The sequence below is a fragment of the Myxine glutinosa genome, chromosome 1 (assembly GCF_964187855.1).
Source record: "Myxine glutinosa chromosome 1, kmMyxGlut1.1, whole genome shotgun sequence".
Taxonomy (NCBI): Eukaryota; Metazoa; Chordata; class Myxini; order Myxiniformes; family Myxinidae; genus Myxine; species Myxine glutinosa.
In genome coordinates this window covers 212,394,638-212,414,963 of record NC_136261.1, presented here as the reverse complement: position 1 = coordinate 212,414,963, position 20,326 = coordinate 212,394,638, and the positions used below count along the sequence as shown (strand labels likewise).

Below are 20,326 nucleotides of genomic sequence, written 5' to 3'. Positions count from 1 at the left end.
AATTTATATACCTTTAAACCTCTTTAAATCTTTATTTTAATTGAATTATATACTTGAACACTGTAGAGCACCAGTCCCTTCATAATACTTCCAAGAACCTCCAGTTTTGCAGTACTTGGACATGTTATATCGGGTGATGTACGCAATGGGATTTCTCAAGTGTAGCCCCTAGTTAGTGGGTGTGGCATGTGAAAGGGTGCAGTATCGGGGTGAGGATATGTGCCTCCGATTATGGCTATATACGATGCCGATTGATGCTGTGTTCTATGGTGATCAATACAGCCTCCATCTCCTAAACTGCAACACAACATCGTCTTATTACAGTGTATAAGGGTGGTGTATAAATAAGATTGCATCAATAGCAGTAAACTTCTGGGGTTTTTTAACCATCTTTAAAATCATTATATTGTTGCGGATATGGGACTTGGCCTCAATATCCGCTTGTAAATACTCCCCTATTTCCCCAATACTCCCCAACTATCCCCAATCCCCCATTCCCTAGTCCCATTGCCTGTAAATAACACTCTGTAGAACCGACCTTCCCCTTTTTCCCCCATTAAATGTCGTGCCCAGGTCCACCGCATCTCACGTAGACAACTTTAGGACATCTTGCTAGTTATTCTTAGTCTATGTCAGTTAAGGACTCGTTTCCATTAATTCTGACTCTTCGTTGCACCAGAATGTGATTATATGGCACCAGTAGTGAGTTTAGGATCTTCCCATACCTCCTCCCATCTTCTTCCCCAAACAACAACTACAACAACAACTACAACAACGGCGCGGCGCGGGGGGAGTGTGCGTCCTCACACCGGCTCGGTTAGCCGCCATTGACCATGCGCTCCGACGGGGTTACCACGAAGGGGCTCCCTGTCAGCTCCTCGTCAAGGGCGGAGCCTGGTAACCCCCCCGCACCCAATAACAAGGGCGGACCGATTCCATCTGGGCCGGAGCTAACGAGCCGAGGGCGTGTCACTCCCCGCCGGATATACGCGACGACTAACCGGATGTGAGGTCAGATGCGCCTGAACTACGGAGAGCAAAGGACGCCACCCCCAGCGCGACGATACCTCCCCGCATCTATTGGACCGGACCGGGTCGATTTGTCCCTGAGCCAAGAGTGCACCTTGAGCCATCGACCAACCCGCCTTTCCTTGCCATCAATCCCCGTGTGAGTCAGTTTTTGTCCTGTTTATCTGTCGTCTGTCAGGGAATAAGATAAGTGTGTCTAAGTGCCTGTCTTTCTATGCTGTCCCTCTTGTAGTTGTAATCTGACCTTCCGCCCTAATATAACCTCCTCCGGAGGTCTTGAGAACTGAACCCTTGGTGTCGTGTCATTTTAATCCAGCCGTTGTGTCTTTTCCATCATTGATTTAGCATAGCGCGATTTAGTCAACGTTCGAGTATAATCGGGTAACTTGTGCGGACACGGCGGCCATTCCGCTCGGCCCACCTTAACATCAAAGTCGTGTCTGTAACAATATTATTAAAATTGAAGTACAGTCATGTGAAAAAGTAAGTACACCCCATGTAAAGTTTTGACTTTTTCAACATATTTCAACATACAGCTATTTGATCTTCATTTCAACAATATTGATAGATAAAGGTGATATAATATAACAAATATCATGAAACATTTACATTTTGTAGTCCATTGTATAATTTAAATAAACATAAATGCAAATTTCGCATGTGGAAAAAGTAAGTACACCCCGACATTTATCACTACTTCAAATACCTAAAATTAGAATCAGGTGCACCAGCTCAGGTGCAAATGATTAGAACATCGTTAGAGAGGATCTTGGAGGAACCTGTCTTATTTAAACCTCAGACATTTAGTTTGGTTTGCTCTTTGTTGTTGAAGTGTGTGGCGTCACCATGCCTAGATCAAAAGAGCTCTCTGAGGCCTTCAGAAAGAAGGTTATAGATGCCTACAAGTCTGGGAAGGGATTTAAAAAGATCTCCAAACAATTTGAAATCAATCATTCGACTGTCCGGAAGATCATCTACAAGTGGAGAAGATTCCAACCAACTGCCAACTTGTTCAGGCCAGGCCGCCCCAGCAAGTTCAGCCCGAGAGCAGACCGCAAGATGCTGAACTAAGTCTAAGAACCCCAGAATGTCATCACGGGACCTACAGGTAGCTCTTGCCACTGTTGATGTCAAAGTGCACGAGTCTACCATTAGAAAGAGGCTGCACAAATTTGATCTGCATGGGAGGTGTGCCAGGAGGAAACCTTTGCTGTCCAGAAAGAACATCAGGGCAAGACTAAAGTTTGCCAATGAACACCAAGGCAAAGACCAGCACTTCTGGAACAATGTGCTCTGGACAGATGAGTCAAAGGTAGAGCTATTTGGCCACAGTACCAGAAGACATGTTTGGCGAAAACCAAAGACAGCATTTCACCACAAGAACCTGATACCAACTGTAAAGCATGGTGGTGGAAATATTATGGTTTGGGGTAGCTTTGCTGCATCAGGGCCTGGGAAGCTCACCATCATAGATGTGCTCACCATCATAGATAATTTATTCAATTATCTGGAATAAAGGCCAAGGTGAAATGGTGGTCTGAAAAAAAACATGCTTTTTTTGTCATTGCTCGATTTTGCCAATGCGGAATCTCAGACCGCTTGGCCTTGCAAGATGGATTGCATTATAATAGTGGACCTGCACTGAAGCGGTGCACCTGATATTTCTTTTGTTTTGTTTCCTTGACCTACTTTTTTTTTAAATTAACTCAGAAACACTTTTTTGATTAAAACTTGAATAGTATACCTCCGATTTTCATGATGTTAATTTTTTTGGATAGGATGTACATGGGAACACATTTTTAAAATTTACACTCTATCCCTAAATGTTGAAGGTCAAGGTCATATGGCGGCTCAAAATTAATATGGTTTTCATTGGATCACGGGTGCCAGGAGAGGCTTACCCTTATTGATCGCTTTGTACTCACAGATATCTAGTTGACGTGTGCAATTATATTCTTACTGAATAAAAACTATCAGTCTGCCTTGTACTGGGACTTTGTCCGATTCACACACTTTTTCACAGGAGCACTACAGTGATGAAGACTTTGCTGAGAAGTTGAATTGCCTGTGTGGTGATGCTATGTGGGTTGTGCTGATGGCAGGAGGAGGGCATTTTGCCGGTGCTGTTTTTCGGGGGTACGTACCTTTAACCTTGGAGATGTTAACTCGTGGTTGCAAATGCAGGTTGCAATTATTATTGAGTGTAATTGTACGTGTAATTTATTATTGTGATTGACCTAGTTTCTGAGCCATGCTTTGATTTCCCTTTACCATGTTTGGGGACATTGCATCCAGGGATAAGGTCATCGCTCAAAAGACATTCCATCGGTACACAGTGCGTGCCAAGAGAGGGACGGCACAGGGTTTGCGTGACATGCAGTCACATGGAAATGTCCTGAAATCGGCAGGTGCATCGCTGCGCCGATATAACGAGTCTGCCCTGGCGAGGGTGAGTTTGCTTTGTATGCATTTATGGATTCTATGCATTCTCACGGATTTTGGTGAGACATGTCATATCAGGCAAAAACGATAAACTCGAGAGTTCATAAACGAAAATAAACAACAACAACAACAGGCATTTTAAAGGCCATTTTCCCTGCAAGAGCGGGGGTTAGCCCTGTGGTCCCCATGACAATCTTCTCCATTTTGCCCTATTTTCTGCATCTCCCCTTGTTAACCCCCTTGCCTGCATTTCTTCTTCGACCATCTTTAGCCAAGTCTTTCTCGGTCTTCCCCGTCCTCTACTTCCTTCCACATTCATTTCCATCACTCTTCTCAACCAGTCACTTTCATCCTTCCTCAACACATGACCAAACCATCTCAAACTGTTTCTCTTCACAGCATCCATCACAGGCTCTATTCCCATCATCTTTCGCAAATCATCATTTGTCTTCCTCTCTCTCAACGATACTCCACACATCCACCGAACCATTCGCATTTCCACCCTTTCCAGCCTTCGTTGCTGCTCTACGTTCATTACCCATGTCTCGCTCCCATAAATCATAACACTTCTCACACATGCAGCATACACCTTTCCCTTCAGCTTCAACGACACTCGCCTCCTCGTCAGCAAAGCCACTCAGTTCCCGAAACTTCTTCCATGCACTCCAGCAACCGTTGCCGAGTCTGATCCACCTTCTCCATTCAGCATGTCTCCTAGGTAACAAGATGTTTTCACACCTTCCAGCTTCACGCCGTCTCCAAGATCCAACTCAACATTTCCTCCATCTGCAGCTCCCTCTGTACACACCTTACATTTGAATGTAGCTGCCAAACTGGTTAATGACCCTCTCAAACCACTACATTTTTGATGAACCCACTCAGCGCACATTGTACATTGAATTGAGTTCACTCCGACACCCTTCCTGCACAAAGCACATGGCCACTTCCCAGTTCTTTCCACCTCACCACATGCTTTACCACTTGCCATCACCTTTGTTTTTCCGATATTCACCTTCAGACCTTTCGTCTCCATACATTCCTTCCACTTGTTCATCTTCTCCTTCAGTCCATCCATACTTTCTGCAATCAAAACCAGATCATCTGCATACAACAACTGCCACGGTAAACCCTCCTTTACGTTCCGAGCCAGCACCTCCATCATAGCTACAAATAGTAGTGGACTTAGTACCGACCCCTGATGCACTCCCACCTTCACCTCAAACTCACCAATGTTCTCATCCTTCATCCTTACAACTGTGCGCGCTCTTTTGTACATTGCCATCACTACTCTGATCAACCATTCCTCCACTCCTAACTTCCTCAATGCCCATGTCACTACTTCACGTGGAACCCTATCAAATGCTTTCTCCAGATCAACAAACCCAAGAAACAACTTCTTCCTCTTCTCCATGTACTTCTCCTGCAACTGCCTCACAATAAAAAGCGCGTCTGTCGTTCCTCTTCCTGGCATAAATCCAAACTGCATTTCGTCGATCTTCACTTTCTTCCTTATCCTCCTCTCCAACACCCTTTCCAATACCTTCATTCCATGCTCCAATAACTTTATCGCTCGATACGAGCCACAGTCCAGAGGGTCACCTTTCCCCTTGTATAGAGGGACGAGGGTACTCAGTTCCCAATCCACTGGAATGCGGCCTTCTTTCACCACCAGATTATAGATCTCTGTTATTCTCTTCACACCCCAATTTCCCGCTGCCATCAACATATCTCCCACAACACCCATCGGCCCTCCCGCTTTTCTACTCTTCATTGCTTTAATCACTTCCTCAACTTCCTTCTCGGTTATCTTCTCTGCCGGTCCTAAAACTGGGTTACTCTCTATGTTGCCATCCCATTCATTCTCTGCATTCAACAGTATTTCCATATATCTCTTCCATCTTCCTTTAATTCCATCTGGGTCCACAACGATTTGTCCAACTTCATCCTTCAAGCAACTCACACCCATCACATCACACCTCTCTTTCGCTATCTGCTTTGCAATCCTGAATACTGCTCTCTGACCCTCTTCCAAATCCAAGCGTTCTCCGAACATTTTCCTACATGCCTCCTGCGCCTTTGCTACCTCTTTCTATGCAGCCTTCTTGGCTGCCTTATAACTTTCATGCTCGCTCCTTTTCTGCCCCCAAACCCTTCACCTTCTGCCACTCCTTGAACTTCTTCTTCTTCTCGTCGATCTTCTTTCCAACTTCATCATCCCACCACCATGTTTCCGAGTGCCTCGGTGGTCCTTTTGTTCATCCACATATCTCACCAACGGCTCCCAACAGACTATCTTTCATTGACATCCAACCACTTTCAAGCTCAACCACATCATCCTCTACCATACTCAGCCTGTCTTTTAATGCCTTCCTCACTGTCACCTCTTTCAACCTCCACACCTTCATTCTCGGTTGGTACTTCACCCGCCGAGCTCTCTTCGCACCTTTCAACCTTATGTTGCAGACAACCAAGTGGTGCTGTGAAACAGCCTCCTCCCCCGGGATCACCTTTGTGTCCCGGAGGTGCCCCCTATCTTGCCTACGCACCATCAGGTTGTCAACGGTTGTCGTCGACCCACCTGACGTGTATGTAACAAGCTTATTATCCTCTTTCTGGAACTGAGTTTTACAAATCAACAAATCAGCTCCATCAGCAAACTCCAAAATCCTTTCACCTTCTCCATTTCTCACACCATATCCGTAACCCCCATGAACTCCGTCAAAACCATCCATACTCCTTCCCACATGTCCATTTTGGTCTCCTCCTACCACAACAACTTCCTCATCTTTCACGTTTTCCATCAGCTTCTCTATCGCACACCAGAACCTGTCCTTCTCTTCATCGCTCCGACCAACCTGCGGAGCATATCCCGAGATGACGTTCACCAAGAGCTTTCCAATCATCATTTTCACCATCATCAACCTATCACTCACTCTCGTCACACTCACCACACTGTCGACAAACTCCTCAGAAAACAGGACACCAACACCATTCACGCCTTCTGGGCACCCTTGCCACACAAACTTGTATTTCTGTCCCTGCCTACCCTTCACCATTCTCACACCACTTCCCTTCCATATTGTCTCCTGCACACAACATATGTCCACTCTTCTGAACAATACTTCCACCACTTCTCCTGATCTCCCTGTCATTGTCCCTACATTCCATGTCCCAAACCTCAGAAACCGATCTCCACGTCGGGCATCAGACTTTTCGTCGTCATAAATGGAGTGATTTCCACCCTTGCTTCAATCGGGTTCCCCACCTTGAGTTTTGACGAGAGGGAGTGGGGTCCCCCACGGGGTACTTCGGGCTGTACCCTGCCCATGTCTAGTTGTAATTGTCATGGTTCTCTTTTTGAGGCAATGTTTTTCTGGCCGGATGCCCTTCCTGACGCCAACCCTTTTAGTCGCCTCTTATGACACGCAGGGATATGGTGTACCTATTCTAAACCGGGGTACACACCGGGTAAGAACTGGCATAAACGATTGGCCAAAAACGATACATAGCAGGATATCTCAAAAAGTTATGGATCGATTTGGACGAAACCTGTTGGACCGGTTGTGTGCGTGACAAGGAATAATCGATTCGATTTTGGTGAAGATCTGAATATGGATTCGGAAATGAGAATTATTTAATTTTTAAGTGAATCTTCACCATTGGGAGATATGGCCAAAAACGATACATAGCAGGATATCTTAAAGAGTTATTGATAGATTTGGATGAAACTTGGTGGACCGGTTGGGTGTCTGACAAGGACGATTCGATTCGATTTTGGCGAAAATCTGAATATGGATTCGGATATGAGAATTATTTAATTTTATTAAGTGATTCTTCACCACTGGGAGATAGGGCCAAAAACGATACGTGTGTGTGTGACAAGGAAGAATCGATTCAATTTTGGTGAATATCCGGATCCAGATCCAGCTAGTAGAATTTTTAAAGTGATTTTCACCATCGAGTGATATGGCCAATCAAGCGGAGGTGCTCTCTACTGAGTGCCGTTATAGTTTTAGATGCTGTCATGCTTGAATATTCAAGAGAAGAAGTTTTATAAGAATTTTTTTCCATGCCTTTTTGAGATGAGATGCATGTGTTCGGCATGTGCCTGCATTTTTCCTGTAAGAATTTCATTCTGGTGGAGGTTAGTGTTGTTCTTATACCATTTTTCAGGTGTGTATCCATATCTTTTGTGCCATACCAATGTGGAGTCATGTAAAATTAGGGTAGAAATTGCCCAGTTTCGGTTTGAGCAGGAAGGATCCTGAAATTTATTTTTCATGCACTAGGATGTGCAGGAGCTGCTGAAGGCCTGGACAGAGTACATACGTTTGGCAGTTGCCATTTTTGTGCGAGCACCGTGCTCTGGAAAAGGCTTGCTGTTTGCAGAGAAGCCTCCGTTATTGCTACGAAGGGATGAGCGTGTTCGCTCTATTCCCTTTAACACACGGCGTCCCACATTAAAGGAGGTGCTGCGCACGCATAAAGAGCTTGCTTCCATTTTGCTTTATGGTGAGAAAAACACTGGCAGTGAAGATATATATATATATATATATTCTTCTTTTGATCTTTCTCTCCTTTTGCTTCTTCCTCTCGATGTAAAATGTCACTTTTTTTTCAATTGTAGAGAAAGGAAGCACCATTGCCATGAAAGATTGCCTCACCAAGGAGAAAAACAAGGTCAAGAAATTGACAGAAAAACTCCACAAAGAGAACCCTCCTGAGGCATTGCATAAAGGTAATGATAAATGTTACCAATATAATGACCCCACACATTCCAAGCAAAAAGCAGGGTTAAGCAATTGGTTCACTTTGTCTGTCTGTTTGTCCAAAAACGTCTGTTTATGATTGACTAATGATTTAAATTGAGTGTTATATTTTGAACACAAATCGGAACATCAATTGGAAAACAAACCTGTACTTCAGCAGTACTTTGACAGAGTTCCTTGATTGAGATGGGATAATCTGCCTGAAGGACAACAGTCTCTACAGCACTTCACAAGTCTAGGCTTTATGGGGAGAGTGGCCAGACGGAAACCACTCCTGAGAAAAACGCACATGACACCACGCTTGGAGTTTGCAAAAAGGCTCGTGAAAGACTCAGAGCATGAGGCAAAATATTATGTCGTCTGATGAGATGAAAATTGAATTCTTTGGCCTGAATGTAAAGTGCTACGTTGGGCAGAAACCGAGCGCAGCTCATCACCCATCTAACACCATCCCTTCTGTGAAGCATGATAGTGGCAGCTTCATGCTATGTGGATGCTTTTCAGCGGTAGTGACGAGTAGACTTGTAAGGATAGAGGGAACAAAGAATGGAGCCAAATACAGGCAAATCCTTGAGGAGCATCTGTTTGAGAGTGCAAAAGGCACACTGTTGTGTCACTGCTCTGACAGTCTGCACCAAGGATTTACGTTCCAACAGGACAATGACCCCATGCATACAGCTAAAGCAACACTGGAATGGCTTCAGAACATGAATGCGAAAGTCCTTGAGAGGCCCAGCTAAAGCCCAGACTTGAATCCCATTGAGAATATGTGGAAATACTTCAAGATTGTTGTTCATTGACGCTCCCCATCCAACTTGACAAAGCTTGAGCAAATCTACAAGGAAGAATGGGAGAAATTCCCCAAATCCAGATGTACAAAGCTGATGCAGACATGCCCAAGAAGACTCAAAGCTGTAATCGCTGCCAAAGGCGCTTATACGGAATATTGACTCGTGGGGTTGAATACGTATGTAAATTAGATATTTCTGTACTTCATTTTTAATTCTTTTGTATAAATTTCGAAAAAAACAAAATCCACTTTAACATTAATGGGGTATTATGTGGTAGATCAGTGACAGAAAAAATCTCAATTTAATCCACATTAAATTCAGGCGATAACACAACAAAATGTAAGAAAAGTCAAGGGGCGTGAATACTTTCTGAAGGCACTGTAAGTAGGTTGCTTGTTTTAATATGATTGACACTCTTCCTTGATATTCTCCAGACAGCACTTGGAAATATGTTTCTCTGTAGCAAACCCTTCCTGACCAGTTGCTGTTGTTTCAGATATTGCTCAAAACAGTGATTCTGATTCTTCAGAATCACAGCCTATGGAATTATGTGCTGGTGAGGAGGTTCATTTGACGTTACACCTTAGAGAGCTTGAGGTCTTTCACAAAAGAAGGAGGAAGAAGAAGAAGAAGAAGGTGTCGACTAAAGATGGAGTGGAAAACCCTTCTGCAGGTCTTTTGTACATTCTAATTATTATTTTTTACATTCAATTATCACTTAACATTTTCACTGGATAATTCCAATTTTTGTTTGTATTTCTTGAGACAGATGGAATACTTAATAACTGTGATGGGCTGGTGTTATTTATCCTTACTATAATTCACGGACCGGTTGTTTGTGTGTTTGTTTGTTGTGCCACCCCTCCTACAATTCTGGCCCGATTCCATCCAGAATTGCTACATAGGATCAGTATGGGGTGTTTTAATCTTTGCCGGTGGTCTTCGGGTTGGGGGAGTGGGTGTAAATTATCTATGTAAATGTGTATCGTGTCCCCACCCTTTACAGTACAGTATCCCTGTCCCCACGTTTTCCAGGGCAGTGAGGTGTTTTGAATTATAAGCGGTTGGCATGTTTTTACTTCATGCACGTATAACCAGTAACTAGTAACCCAGGTTATTATTACCCTCGCCAGAGGAGAGGGTATTGCATTTGAGTGTTTGTTTGCTGTGTCCGCACAGGAAATTTTCACCATAGGTGCAACTCCACCTGTATAATTTTTTAATGATACTTATGACGTCATAGGTCACGTGGTTCGGCCGCAATCTTGGAAAAATCGAAAAAAATTGCACCTCGATATCTCGGAAAGCGCTGAATATAAAGAATTGAGACATGGCTCATTGTAAAGATCTCTCCATGGGGAATAAAATGTGTTAATGATGTCACAGGTGCCTCCATTATGACGTCATAATTCGACAAGTACAAAACTTCATCCTATCAAGATGAAATTTATTGAGCGCCATGTCGGCATAAACTGGTGGAGAAAAAAATAATGATGACGTCATCGGTCACGTGTTTCGGCCGCCATCTTGGAAAAAACGAAAAACTTTGCACCCCTATATCTCCGTAAGCGCTGAATAGAAAAAATTGAGACATGGCTCATTGTAAAGAACTCTCCATGGGGAATAAAATATGTTAATGATGATGTCATAGGTGCCAATATTATGACGTCATAATTCGACAAGTGCAAAACTTCATCCGATCAAGATGAAATTTATTGAGCATAATCTAGGAATCGATTAGTTTAGAAAAAAATAATGACGTCATCAGTCACGTGGTTCGGCCGCCATATTTGTTTTAACACAAAAGCCTTAAAAACACTGAAAATACATCATGGCGAGGGTTTGCAATCTCTGATTGCTCTTTTTCTTGCTTTATTTTATTTTTGGGTGCGATTGAGGGAGCTGTTAGTTGCCTATACACCACCCAAATAAAGGTATGTGTCAGAAGAGCGCATTGCATGCGTAGAATAAGGTCGTCCGCAGGGCGGGCACTCTGCTAGTTTATTTAATTCACTGTCCTCGTCAAATTGATTGTTTGTTGATCTGGAGAAAGCATTTGATAGGGTTCCACGCGAAGTATTGACATGGACATTGAGGAAGTTAGGAGTGGAGGAATGGTTGATCAGAGTAGTGATGGCAATGTACAAAAGAGCGCGCACAGCTGTAAGGACGAAGGACGGGAACAGTGGTGAGTTTGAGGTGAAGGTGGGAGTGCATCAGTGGTCGGTACTAAGTCCACTACTATTTGTAGCTGTGATGGAGGTGCTGGCTCAGAACGTAAAGGAGGGTTTACCGTGGGAGTTGTTGTATGCAGATGATCTGGTGTTGATTGTGAAAAGTATGGATGGACTGAAGGAAAAGATGAACAAGTGGAAGGAATGTATGGAGACAAAAGGTCTGAAGGTGAATATCGGAAAGACGAAGGTGATGGCAAGTGGTAAAGCATGTGGTGAGGTGGAAAGAACTGGGAAGTGGCCATGTGCTGTGTGCATGAAGGGTGTCAGAGTGAACTCCATTCAATGTACAATGTGCTCTGAGTGGGTTCATCAAAAATGCAGTGGTCTGAGAGGGTCATTAACCAGTGTGGCAGCTACATTCAAATGTAAGGTGTGCACAGAGGGAGCTGCAGATGGAGGAAATGTTGAGTTGGGTCTTGGAGATGGCGTGAAGCTGGAAGGTGTGAAAACATTTTGCTACCTCAGAGACATGCTGAATGGAGAAGGTGGATCAGACTCGACAACGGTTGCTAGTGTGAGATGTGCATGGAAGAAGTTTCAGGAACTGAGTGGCGTGCTGATGAGGAGGGGAGTGTCGTTGAAGCTGAAGGGAAAGGTGTATGCTGCATGTGTGAGAAGTGTTATGATTTATGGGAGCGAGACACGGGTAATGAACGCAGAGCAGCAATGAAGGCTGGAAAGGGTGGAAATGCGAAAGGTTCGGTGGATGTGTGGAGTATCGTTGAGAGAGAGGAAGACAAATGATGAATTGCGAAAGATGATGGGAATAGAGCCTGTGATGGATTCTGTTAAGAGAAATAGGATGAGATGGTTTGGTCATGTGTTGAGGAAGGATGAAAGTGTCTGGTTGAGAAGAGTGATGGAAATGAATGTAGAAGGAAGTAGAGGACAGGGAAGACTGAGAAAGACTTGGCTAAAGATGGTGGAAGAAGAAATGCGGGCAAGGGGGTTAACAAGGGGAGATGCAGAAAATAGGGAAAAATGGAGAATATCGTCATGGGGACCACAAGGCCAACCCCCGCTCTCGCAAGGAAAATGGCCTTAAAATGCATGTTGTTGTTGTTGTCCTCGTCAAATACACCCAAATGAACACTGGACCCAAAACCATCTCTTCCTACCTGTGAATGCTGCACCTTAGTGCTTTCGTTATGCAAGTTGTTTTTGTGGTTGCATTGTGTCAGTTGGTTGTGAGTCCGTGTGGTGGATTGGTGGGTATAACAACAACAACAACAACAACAACAACATGCATTTTAAAGGCCATTTTCCCTGCTAGAGCGGGGGTTAGCCTTGCGGTCCCCATGACAATCTTCTCCATTTTGCCCTATTTTCTGCATCTCTCCTTGTTAACCCCCTTGCCCGCATTTCTTCTTCCACCATCTTTAGCCAAGTCTTTCTCGGTCTTCCCCGTCTTCTACTTCCTTCTACATTCATTTCCATCACTCTTCTCAACCAGTCACTTTCATCCTTCCTCAACACATGACCAAACCATCTCAACCTGTTCCTCTTCACAGCATCAAGCACAGGCTCTATTCCCATCATCCTTCGCAATTCATCATTTGTCTTCCTCTCTCTCAACGATACTCCGCACATCCGTCGAACCATTCGCATTTCCACCCTTTCCAAACTTCGTTGCTGCTCTACGTTCATTACCCATGTCTCGCTCCCATAAATCATAACACTTCTCACACATGCAGCATACACCTTTCCCTTCAGCTTCAACGACACTCCCCTCATCATCAGCACGCCACCCAGTTCCCGAAACTTCTTCCATGCACATCTCACTCGAGCAACCGTTGCCGAGTCTGATCCACCTTCTCCATTCAGCATGTCCCTGAGGTAGCAAAATGTTTTCACACCTTCCAGCTTCACGCCGTCTCCAAGATCCAACTCAACATTTCCGCCATCTGCAGCTCCCTCTGTGCACACCTTACATTTGAATGTAGCTGCCACGCTGGTTAATGACCCTCTCAGACCACAACATTTTTGATGAGCCCACTCAGCGCACATTGTACACTGAATGGAGTTCACTCCGACACCCTTCCTGCACACAGCACAGGGCCACTTCCCAGTTCTTTCCACCTCACCACATGCTTTACCACTTGCCATCACCTTCGTCTTTCCGATATTCACCTTCAGACCTTTTGTCTCCATACATTCCTTCCACTTGTTCATCTTCTCCTTCAGTCCATCCATACTTTCCGCAATCAACACCAGATCATCTGCATACAACAACTCCCACGGTAAACCCTCCTTTACGTTCTGAGCCAGCACCTCCATCACAGCTACAAATAGTAGTGGACTTAGTACCGACCCCTGATGCACTCCCACCTTCACCTCAAACTCACCACTGTTCCTGTCCTTCGTCCTTACCGCTGTGCACGCTCTTTTGTACATTGCCATCACTACTCTGATCAACCACTCCTCACTTCCTCAATGCCCATGTCAATACTTTGCGTGGAACCCGATCGAATGCTTTCTCCAGATCAACAAACCCAAGAAACAACTGGATATAAATAAATGGGTGGGTATAAATGGATTATAATTTGGTTAGTGTGGATTATAAAACAAAAACGAATTGGATCATCACCGTTGTGCCTTTGGAGAAAACAAAATTGAAATTGTGAAAGTATTTTTTTTTTGTGAATGAAATAATAAATTCAAGTCTGTTCACAATGTTTAAATTAAATGTGCAAAGTTTGTTTGTTTTAAGCGATGTTAATTAGTTCATTCGACTGAAAATGATGCAGTATTTTCTTCCGATGTTTATTTCTTCTTTCTTTCCAACAAATTACAATCGCGCACCATTCCTTCATTTCTGAGCCAATCCTATGCAAATGTGACATGGAGTAAGGTAACACAATCCCATCAACTCCAGACCCTGTTTTTAACTTTTCGACTTGGGCCTTCATTCTGATTTTAAGTGTTTCAGGTGAAACACTAAAAATCCACACAATTGGCCTTGCTCTTCAACAACAACACAACAACATGCATTTTAAGGCCATTTTCCCTGCTAGAGCGGGGGTTAGCCTTGCGGTCCCGATGACAATCCTCTCCATTTTGCCCTATTTTCTGCATCTCTCCTTGTTAACCCCCTTGCCCGCATTTCTTCTTCCACCATATTTAGCCAAGTCTTTCTCGGTCTTCCCCGTCCTCTACTTCCTTCTACATTCATTTCCATCACCCTTCTCAACCAGTCACTTTCATCCTTCCTCAACACATGACCAAAACCATCTCAACCTGTTCCTCTTCACAGCATCAATCACAGGCTCTATTCCCATCATTTTTCGCAATTCATCATTTGTCTTCCTCTCTCTCAACGATACTCCGCACATCCATCGAACCATTCGCATTTCCACCCTTTCCAACCTTCGTTGCTGCTCTATGTTCATTACCCATGTCTCGCTCCCATAAATCATAACACTTCTCACACATGCAGCATACACCTTTCCCTTCAGCTTCAACGACACTCCCCTCCTCATCAGCACGCCACTCAGTTCCCGAAACTTCATCCATGCACATCTCACTCAAGCAACCGTTGCCGAGTCTGATCCACCTTCTCCATTCAGCATGTCCCTGAGGTAGCAAAATGTTTTCACACCTTCCAGCTTCACGCCGTCTCCAAGATCCAACTCAACATTTCCTCCATCTGCAGCTCCCTCTGTGCACACCTTACATTTGAATGTAGCTGCCACACTGGTTAATGACCCTCTCAGACCACTACATTTTTGATGAACCCACTCAGCGCACATTGTACATTGAATGGAGTCCACTCCGACACCCTTCCTGCACACAGCACAGGGCCACTTCCCAGTTCTTTCCACCTCACCACATGCTTTACCACTTGCCATCACCTTCGTCTTTCCGATATTCACCTTCAGACCTTTTGTCTCCATACATTCCTTCCACTTGTTCAGCTTTTCCTTCAGTCCATCCATACTTTCCGCAATCAACACCAGATCATCTGCATACAACAACTCCCACGGTAGACCCTCCTTTACGTTCTGAGCCAGCACCTCCATCACAGCTACAAATAGTAGTGGACTTAGTTCCGACCCCTGATGCACTCCCACCTTCACTTCAAACTCACCACTGTTCCCGTCCTTCATCCTTACAGCTGTGCGTGCTCTTTTGTACATGCTCCTTGCATGGCCTTGCTCTTCCATGAGCCTTATATTTGAGTTGTTGTTGTTATTGTTTTTGCACAGCCCCAGAGAGTTCTCTCAAACAGGCCCGCAGCACGGATACAGCCGATCAATCTCCCAGGAGCGACTCAGAGATCCCCCAAATCTGGGATGTTGAACCCCCACCTTCACAAAGTTAGGGCCACAACCAGAGTTGGAGAGAGAGAAGAGGCAAGAGGGAAAGGGGGCAGGTCCATGGGGACTGATCGACACTGACCGTGACCGCGCTACCCTGATGAATCCAGGCAGCAGGGAGGAATGGGGGAGATTTGGCCCGCAACTTGCATTGGGGGGTACAACCACCACAAAGAGGCATCCCTGATAGTTGCTTATATTTGAGTTTGGCACAACGGTGTTTTCATAGAGCTCCTATTGGGATGCACGGATTTTTATTTTTATTTTTTTTATTTTTTTTGGATACAGAGTCGAGGCTCGTGAAAGAGCTAACATTAATCAAACAAAGAAATCAAACAAACAAGCAAACAAAGTATATAAAAAGGGGAGCGGTCGACAAGATGGGGAGAGAAGGGGAGGAAGCACACAAACACAACATTTGAGAGCAGGGACATCGGGAGATGTTTTTGGAGGGAGAGGGCCTGGGGGAGGCAGGATAGGTATAAAACGCAAGGACACCAAGAACCTCCAGGAAAGAAGTCAAAAGTCACCTCAAAAAAGTGGATTTGGGGTGGAATTAGTGGGGGTAGAAAAGATCAAGGTTTTGGATTGGGGAAGATAAGAGATGGTGGTGAACAGCCGTTTTAAAGACCTGGAGGGAGGAGTGGGATTGAAGAGAGTGAGGGAGTTTGTTCCAGAGGCGGGAGAAAAGAGGAATGAAGGAGTGAAGGTGAGCAGAGAGTCTTGATTTTGGCAGTTTAACCATAAGAGGGTTGCAGGCAGATCTTGTGCGACCTGCAGGAATATTTGGGGGACAGAGCCCAGAGAGAGCTGGGGGAGCAAGGCCGGAGAGGAGTCGGTAGAAGACGGAAAGACCACCAACCTGCCTGCGGTGATTAAGTGAAAGGCCCTCGGAGATAGCGTCATCGCGGGAGATTCCAATGATTCTGAACGCTTTGGTTTCAACAGCGTGAAGACGAGCTAGGTGTGAGGCATGAGCACCAGCCCAGAGGGGAGGGCAGTACTCCATTGAGCTGCAGATGAAAGCCTTGTATGTGGTGAGGAGCTCAGGTGTGCCAAGGAAGGACTTCGCACGACGAAGGATGCCCAGTCGGAGACTGGCTTTGGAGGCCAGCTTGGAAATGTGGTTTTCCCAGGAAAGATCATGGCAGATAGTGAGACCCAAAAGCTTGAGTGACAGAACTTCTTGGAGAGGATTATTCAGAAAGTAGATGGGAGGGTTGTCCAGTCGGTCTTTTCGGAGAGACATCGTAAGAGTGTGAGATTTGTCAGGATTGAAAGACATGTTCCACTTGTTTGCCCAGTCTGTGATTTTGTCCAGGTCTGCAGAGAGTGAGGAGGCTGCAGACTGCCGATCTGAGGGATGAGGAATGGAGCGGCAGAGAGTGGAGTCATCAGCAAAGAGATAGAGAGGATTTTCAAGAGAGTCAGAGAGATCATTGATGAAGACCAGAAAAAGCACAGGGCCCAGAACACTGCCTTGGGGAACTCCAGCCTGAACAGGAAGAGGACATGAGAGAAACCCATTCAGGGCCACACGTTGACGACGACTTGAGAGGAAGTCCGCCAGCCATGCGTGGAGATTTCCATGGATACCAAAGGAGGAGAGTTTGGTGAGCAGAGCGGGGTGCCAGACCGTATCGAAGGCACGTGATATGTCGAGGGAGACAGCTCTAATTTCCTGTTTGGCATTGAGGACCTCCATCCATTGTTGAGACAGCAGAAGCAGCCTGTCCAGAGTAGAGGGACCTGGTCTGAAACCAAATTGATGATCAGAGATCAAGCCATTGGAGAAGAGGAAAGATTTCATATCCGAAGCAATGATGGATTCCATGACTTTGCTGATAATTGGGAGAAGGCTGATTGGTCTGTAGTTGCTAGGATCTGTTTTTGCACCTTTTTTGTGCAAAGCGGTGATGTTGGCTGATTTCCAAGCAGATGGCAGTTGACCTTGAGCAAAAGAGAGGGTGAAGAGAACAGAGAGGGGGAGTGAAAGAGCGGAAGAACATGATTTTAGGACCCGTGGGCTGATGCCGTCAGGTCCAGTTGCAGAATCAGAGTCGAGGGTTGACAGAAACTTTTACCCCTTGTCAGGAGGAAAGGACACGGAGTCCAGCAGCAGCTGGGTACGACTGGGTATGGTGGGTACAGAGAGGGATGGGTTTGGGACACAAGATTTAGAGGCAAACACAGAGTTGAGGCATTAAGCTTTTTCACGTGCGGAGTCAGCTGTGTAGCCGTTTGAGGTAAGGGAGGGGATGGAGGGGGAACAAACACCAGAAACGGATTTGACCAGACGCCACCAGGATTTGGAAGAGGGAGACAGATAAGAGAGTTCGGTCTTGAGAACGGAGAGATATTGTTTCCTGGCTCTCCTGAGGGTGGACACACACTTGTTTCGGGCTTTGTGAAAGGAAATGAGATTTCCTTCCGTTGGATTTGCTTTCCAGGAGACGAAGGCAAGTTGTTTCTGGGCAACAGCCTCACCACAAGATTCCGTGTACCATGGACGGGAGGAAGGGTATGACAACTGAAGACGAGATGGGATAAATCTGTGCATGAGAGAGAGCAATTTACTTTGGAAGAATTCCCAGGATGAGTTGATGTCAGAGGTGGTAGAGATGGGAGACCAGTCCAGATGATTGATGGCTGCTTTAAGACCGTGCCAGTTGGCCTGAGTGAAATGCCAGACTCGTCGACGCTGATCAGGCTCCCTGAGAATGGTCAGAGAGATGTCCACTTTAACAAGGACATGATCAGATGATCCGATTGGAGCAGAAGAAGAGCAGCAGACATTTTCAGGGAAGTTAGTCATAACTTCCTAACCCTAAGCCATTCCTCGGCACACCTGAGCTACTCACCACATACAAGGCTTTCATCCGCAGCTCAATGGAATACTGTTCTCCCCTATGGGCCGGTGCTCCTGCCTCACACCTAGCTCGGCTTCACGCTGTTGAAACCAAAGCTTTCAGAATTATTGGAATCTCCCGCGATGAAGCTATCTCTGAGGGCCTTTCACTCACTCACCGCAGGCAGGTAGGTGGTCTTTCTGTCTTCTACCGACTCCTCTCCGGCCTTGCACCCCCAGCTCTCTCTGTGCTCTGTCCCCCAAATATTCCTACAGGTCGCACAAGATCTGCCAGCAACCCTCTGATGGTTAAACTGCCGAAATCTCGGCTCTCTGCTCACCTTCACTCTTTCATTCCTCTTTTCTCCCGCCTCTGGAACAAACTCCCTCACTCCCTTCAATCCCACTCCTCCCTCCAGGTCTTTAAAACAGCTGTTCACCACCATCTCTTATCTTCCCCCATCCAAAACCTTGATCTTTTCTACCCCCGCTAATTCACCCCAGATCCACCTTGTTTGAAATTCCAACTTCTTTCCTGGAAGTCCTGGCAGTGTCCATATGTTTTATACCTCTCCCACCGCCCCCTTCCCATGGCCCCCCCCCAAAGCCCTCGCCCTCTCTCAGATCTCTCGATGTCTCCATGTCTCTCGGTCCCTGCTCTCAAATGTTGTGTTTGTGTCCTTCCCCCTCTCTCCCCATCTTGTCTACCGCTCCCGATGTTATATGTTTTATGTGTCGGTTTGTCTTTCTGTGTGATTAATGTTCGCTCTTTCACGAGCCTCGATCTTGTATACAAAAAAAAAAAAAAAAAAAAAAAAAAAAAAAAACCAAGTCCAGAAGAGAAGATGCTCCGTTGACTGAGATCCGGGTCGGGAAATTGACAGATTGTGTCAGTCCCAGTGAGTCGCAGAAGTCCTTTGCTGAGGAGCCATGGCTGGTGAGAGAGGTACCCACACCCAGCCAACTGGCATGGTGACAATTGAAATCACCACATAATTGCAGATTTACAGCCATTTTCAGGGCTATATTTTGGGATTTTGAAGTCATAATGGGACACAAAATTATGGTTTATGGTCTGCCAAGCATTTATATTTCAACCAATGTAGACAAGACATGGAACAAACAAACATACCTTGTCACAGCCCCTTCAGAATAAACCAGGTCTTCATTTCTTTATTTGGTGTTCACAAATAGGTGATGATGTGTCATGGGGTATAGTGTTACGTGCTCCTCCCCAAACCCCCTGGTCACGGGGTACCTCCGAGCCCCGAGAGGAGTCACGGCAGAAAAATGTGTTATTCTGGATGTCAAAGATCAATGGTGAAGCCACACCAATTGTTACAAACAAACAAGTATTGTATTAAGATCACACAAGAATAACAGTACAACAACAATAGTAATCAATTGTACAACAAATATATATTTCCTATGATGGTACCATCAGGTTCATACAATATAACTCACTGTGCTCCAAGTGAGCGAAAAGAAGAAGATTCCCAATGTCTCTAATCCGGGCTTCAAGCCAAAGTTGATTCCGGCTTCAAGCCGACTGTCTTTGGCTGACTCCGGCTGACTGTCTTTCCCTCGCGGTCCCCCTGTACTGTCTTTCCCTCGCGGTCCCCTTGTACTGTCTTTCCCTCGTGGTCCCCCTGTACTGTCTTTCCCTCGCGGTCCCCCTGTACTGTCTTTCCCTCGTGGTCCCACTGTGCTGTCTTTCCCTCGCGGTCCCCCTGTACTGTCTTTCCCTCGTGGTCCCCCTGTGCTGTCTTTCCATCGCGGTCCCCCTGTGCTGTCTTTCCCTCGCGGTCCCCCTGTGCTGTCTTTCCCTCGCGGTCCTCCTGTTCTGTCTTTCCCTCACGGTCCCCCTGTGCTGTCTTTCCGTCGCGGTCCCACT

General features: G+C 45.6%; 1 protein-coding gene across 1 annotated transcript in view; it reads left to right on the top strand.

Annotated features, from left to right (window-relative positions):
- The window catches only part of ANKZF1 (ankyrin repeat and zinc finger peptidyl tRNA hydrolase 1), a 48,695-nt gene that overhangs the window by 12,944 nt on the left and 15,425 nt on the right, over window positions 1-20,326 (top strand). Inside the window, exons 5-9 of the mRNA XM_068126096.2 lie at window positions 3,053-3,165; window positions 3,325-3,478; window positions 7,761-7,983; window positions 8,099-8,209; window positions 9,528-9,704. Coding sequence (XP_067982197.2) covers window positions 3,053-3,165; window positions 3,325-3,478; window positions 7,761-7,983; window positions 8,099-8,209; window positions 9,528-9,704 — 778 coding nt within the window. The remainder of the gene's footprint in view (window positions 1-3,052; window positions 3,166-3,324; window positions 3,479-7,760; window positions 7,984-8,098; window positions 8,210-9,527; window positions 9,705-20,326) is intronic.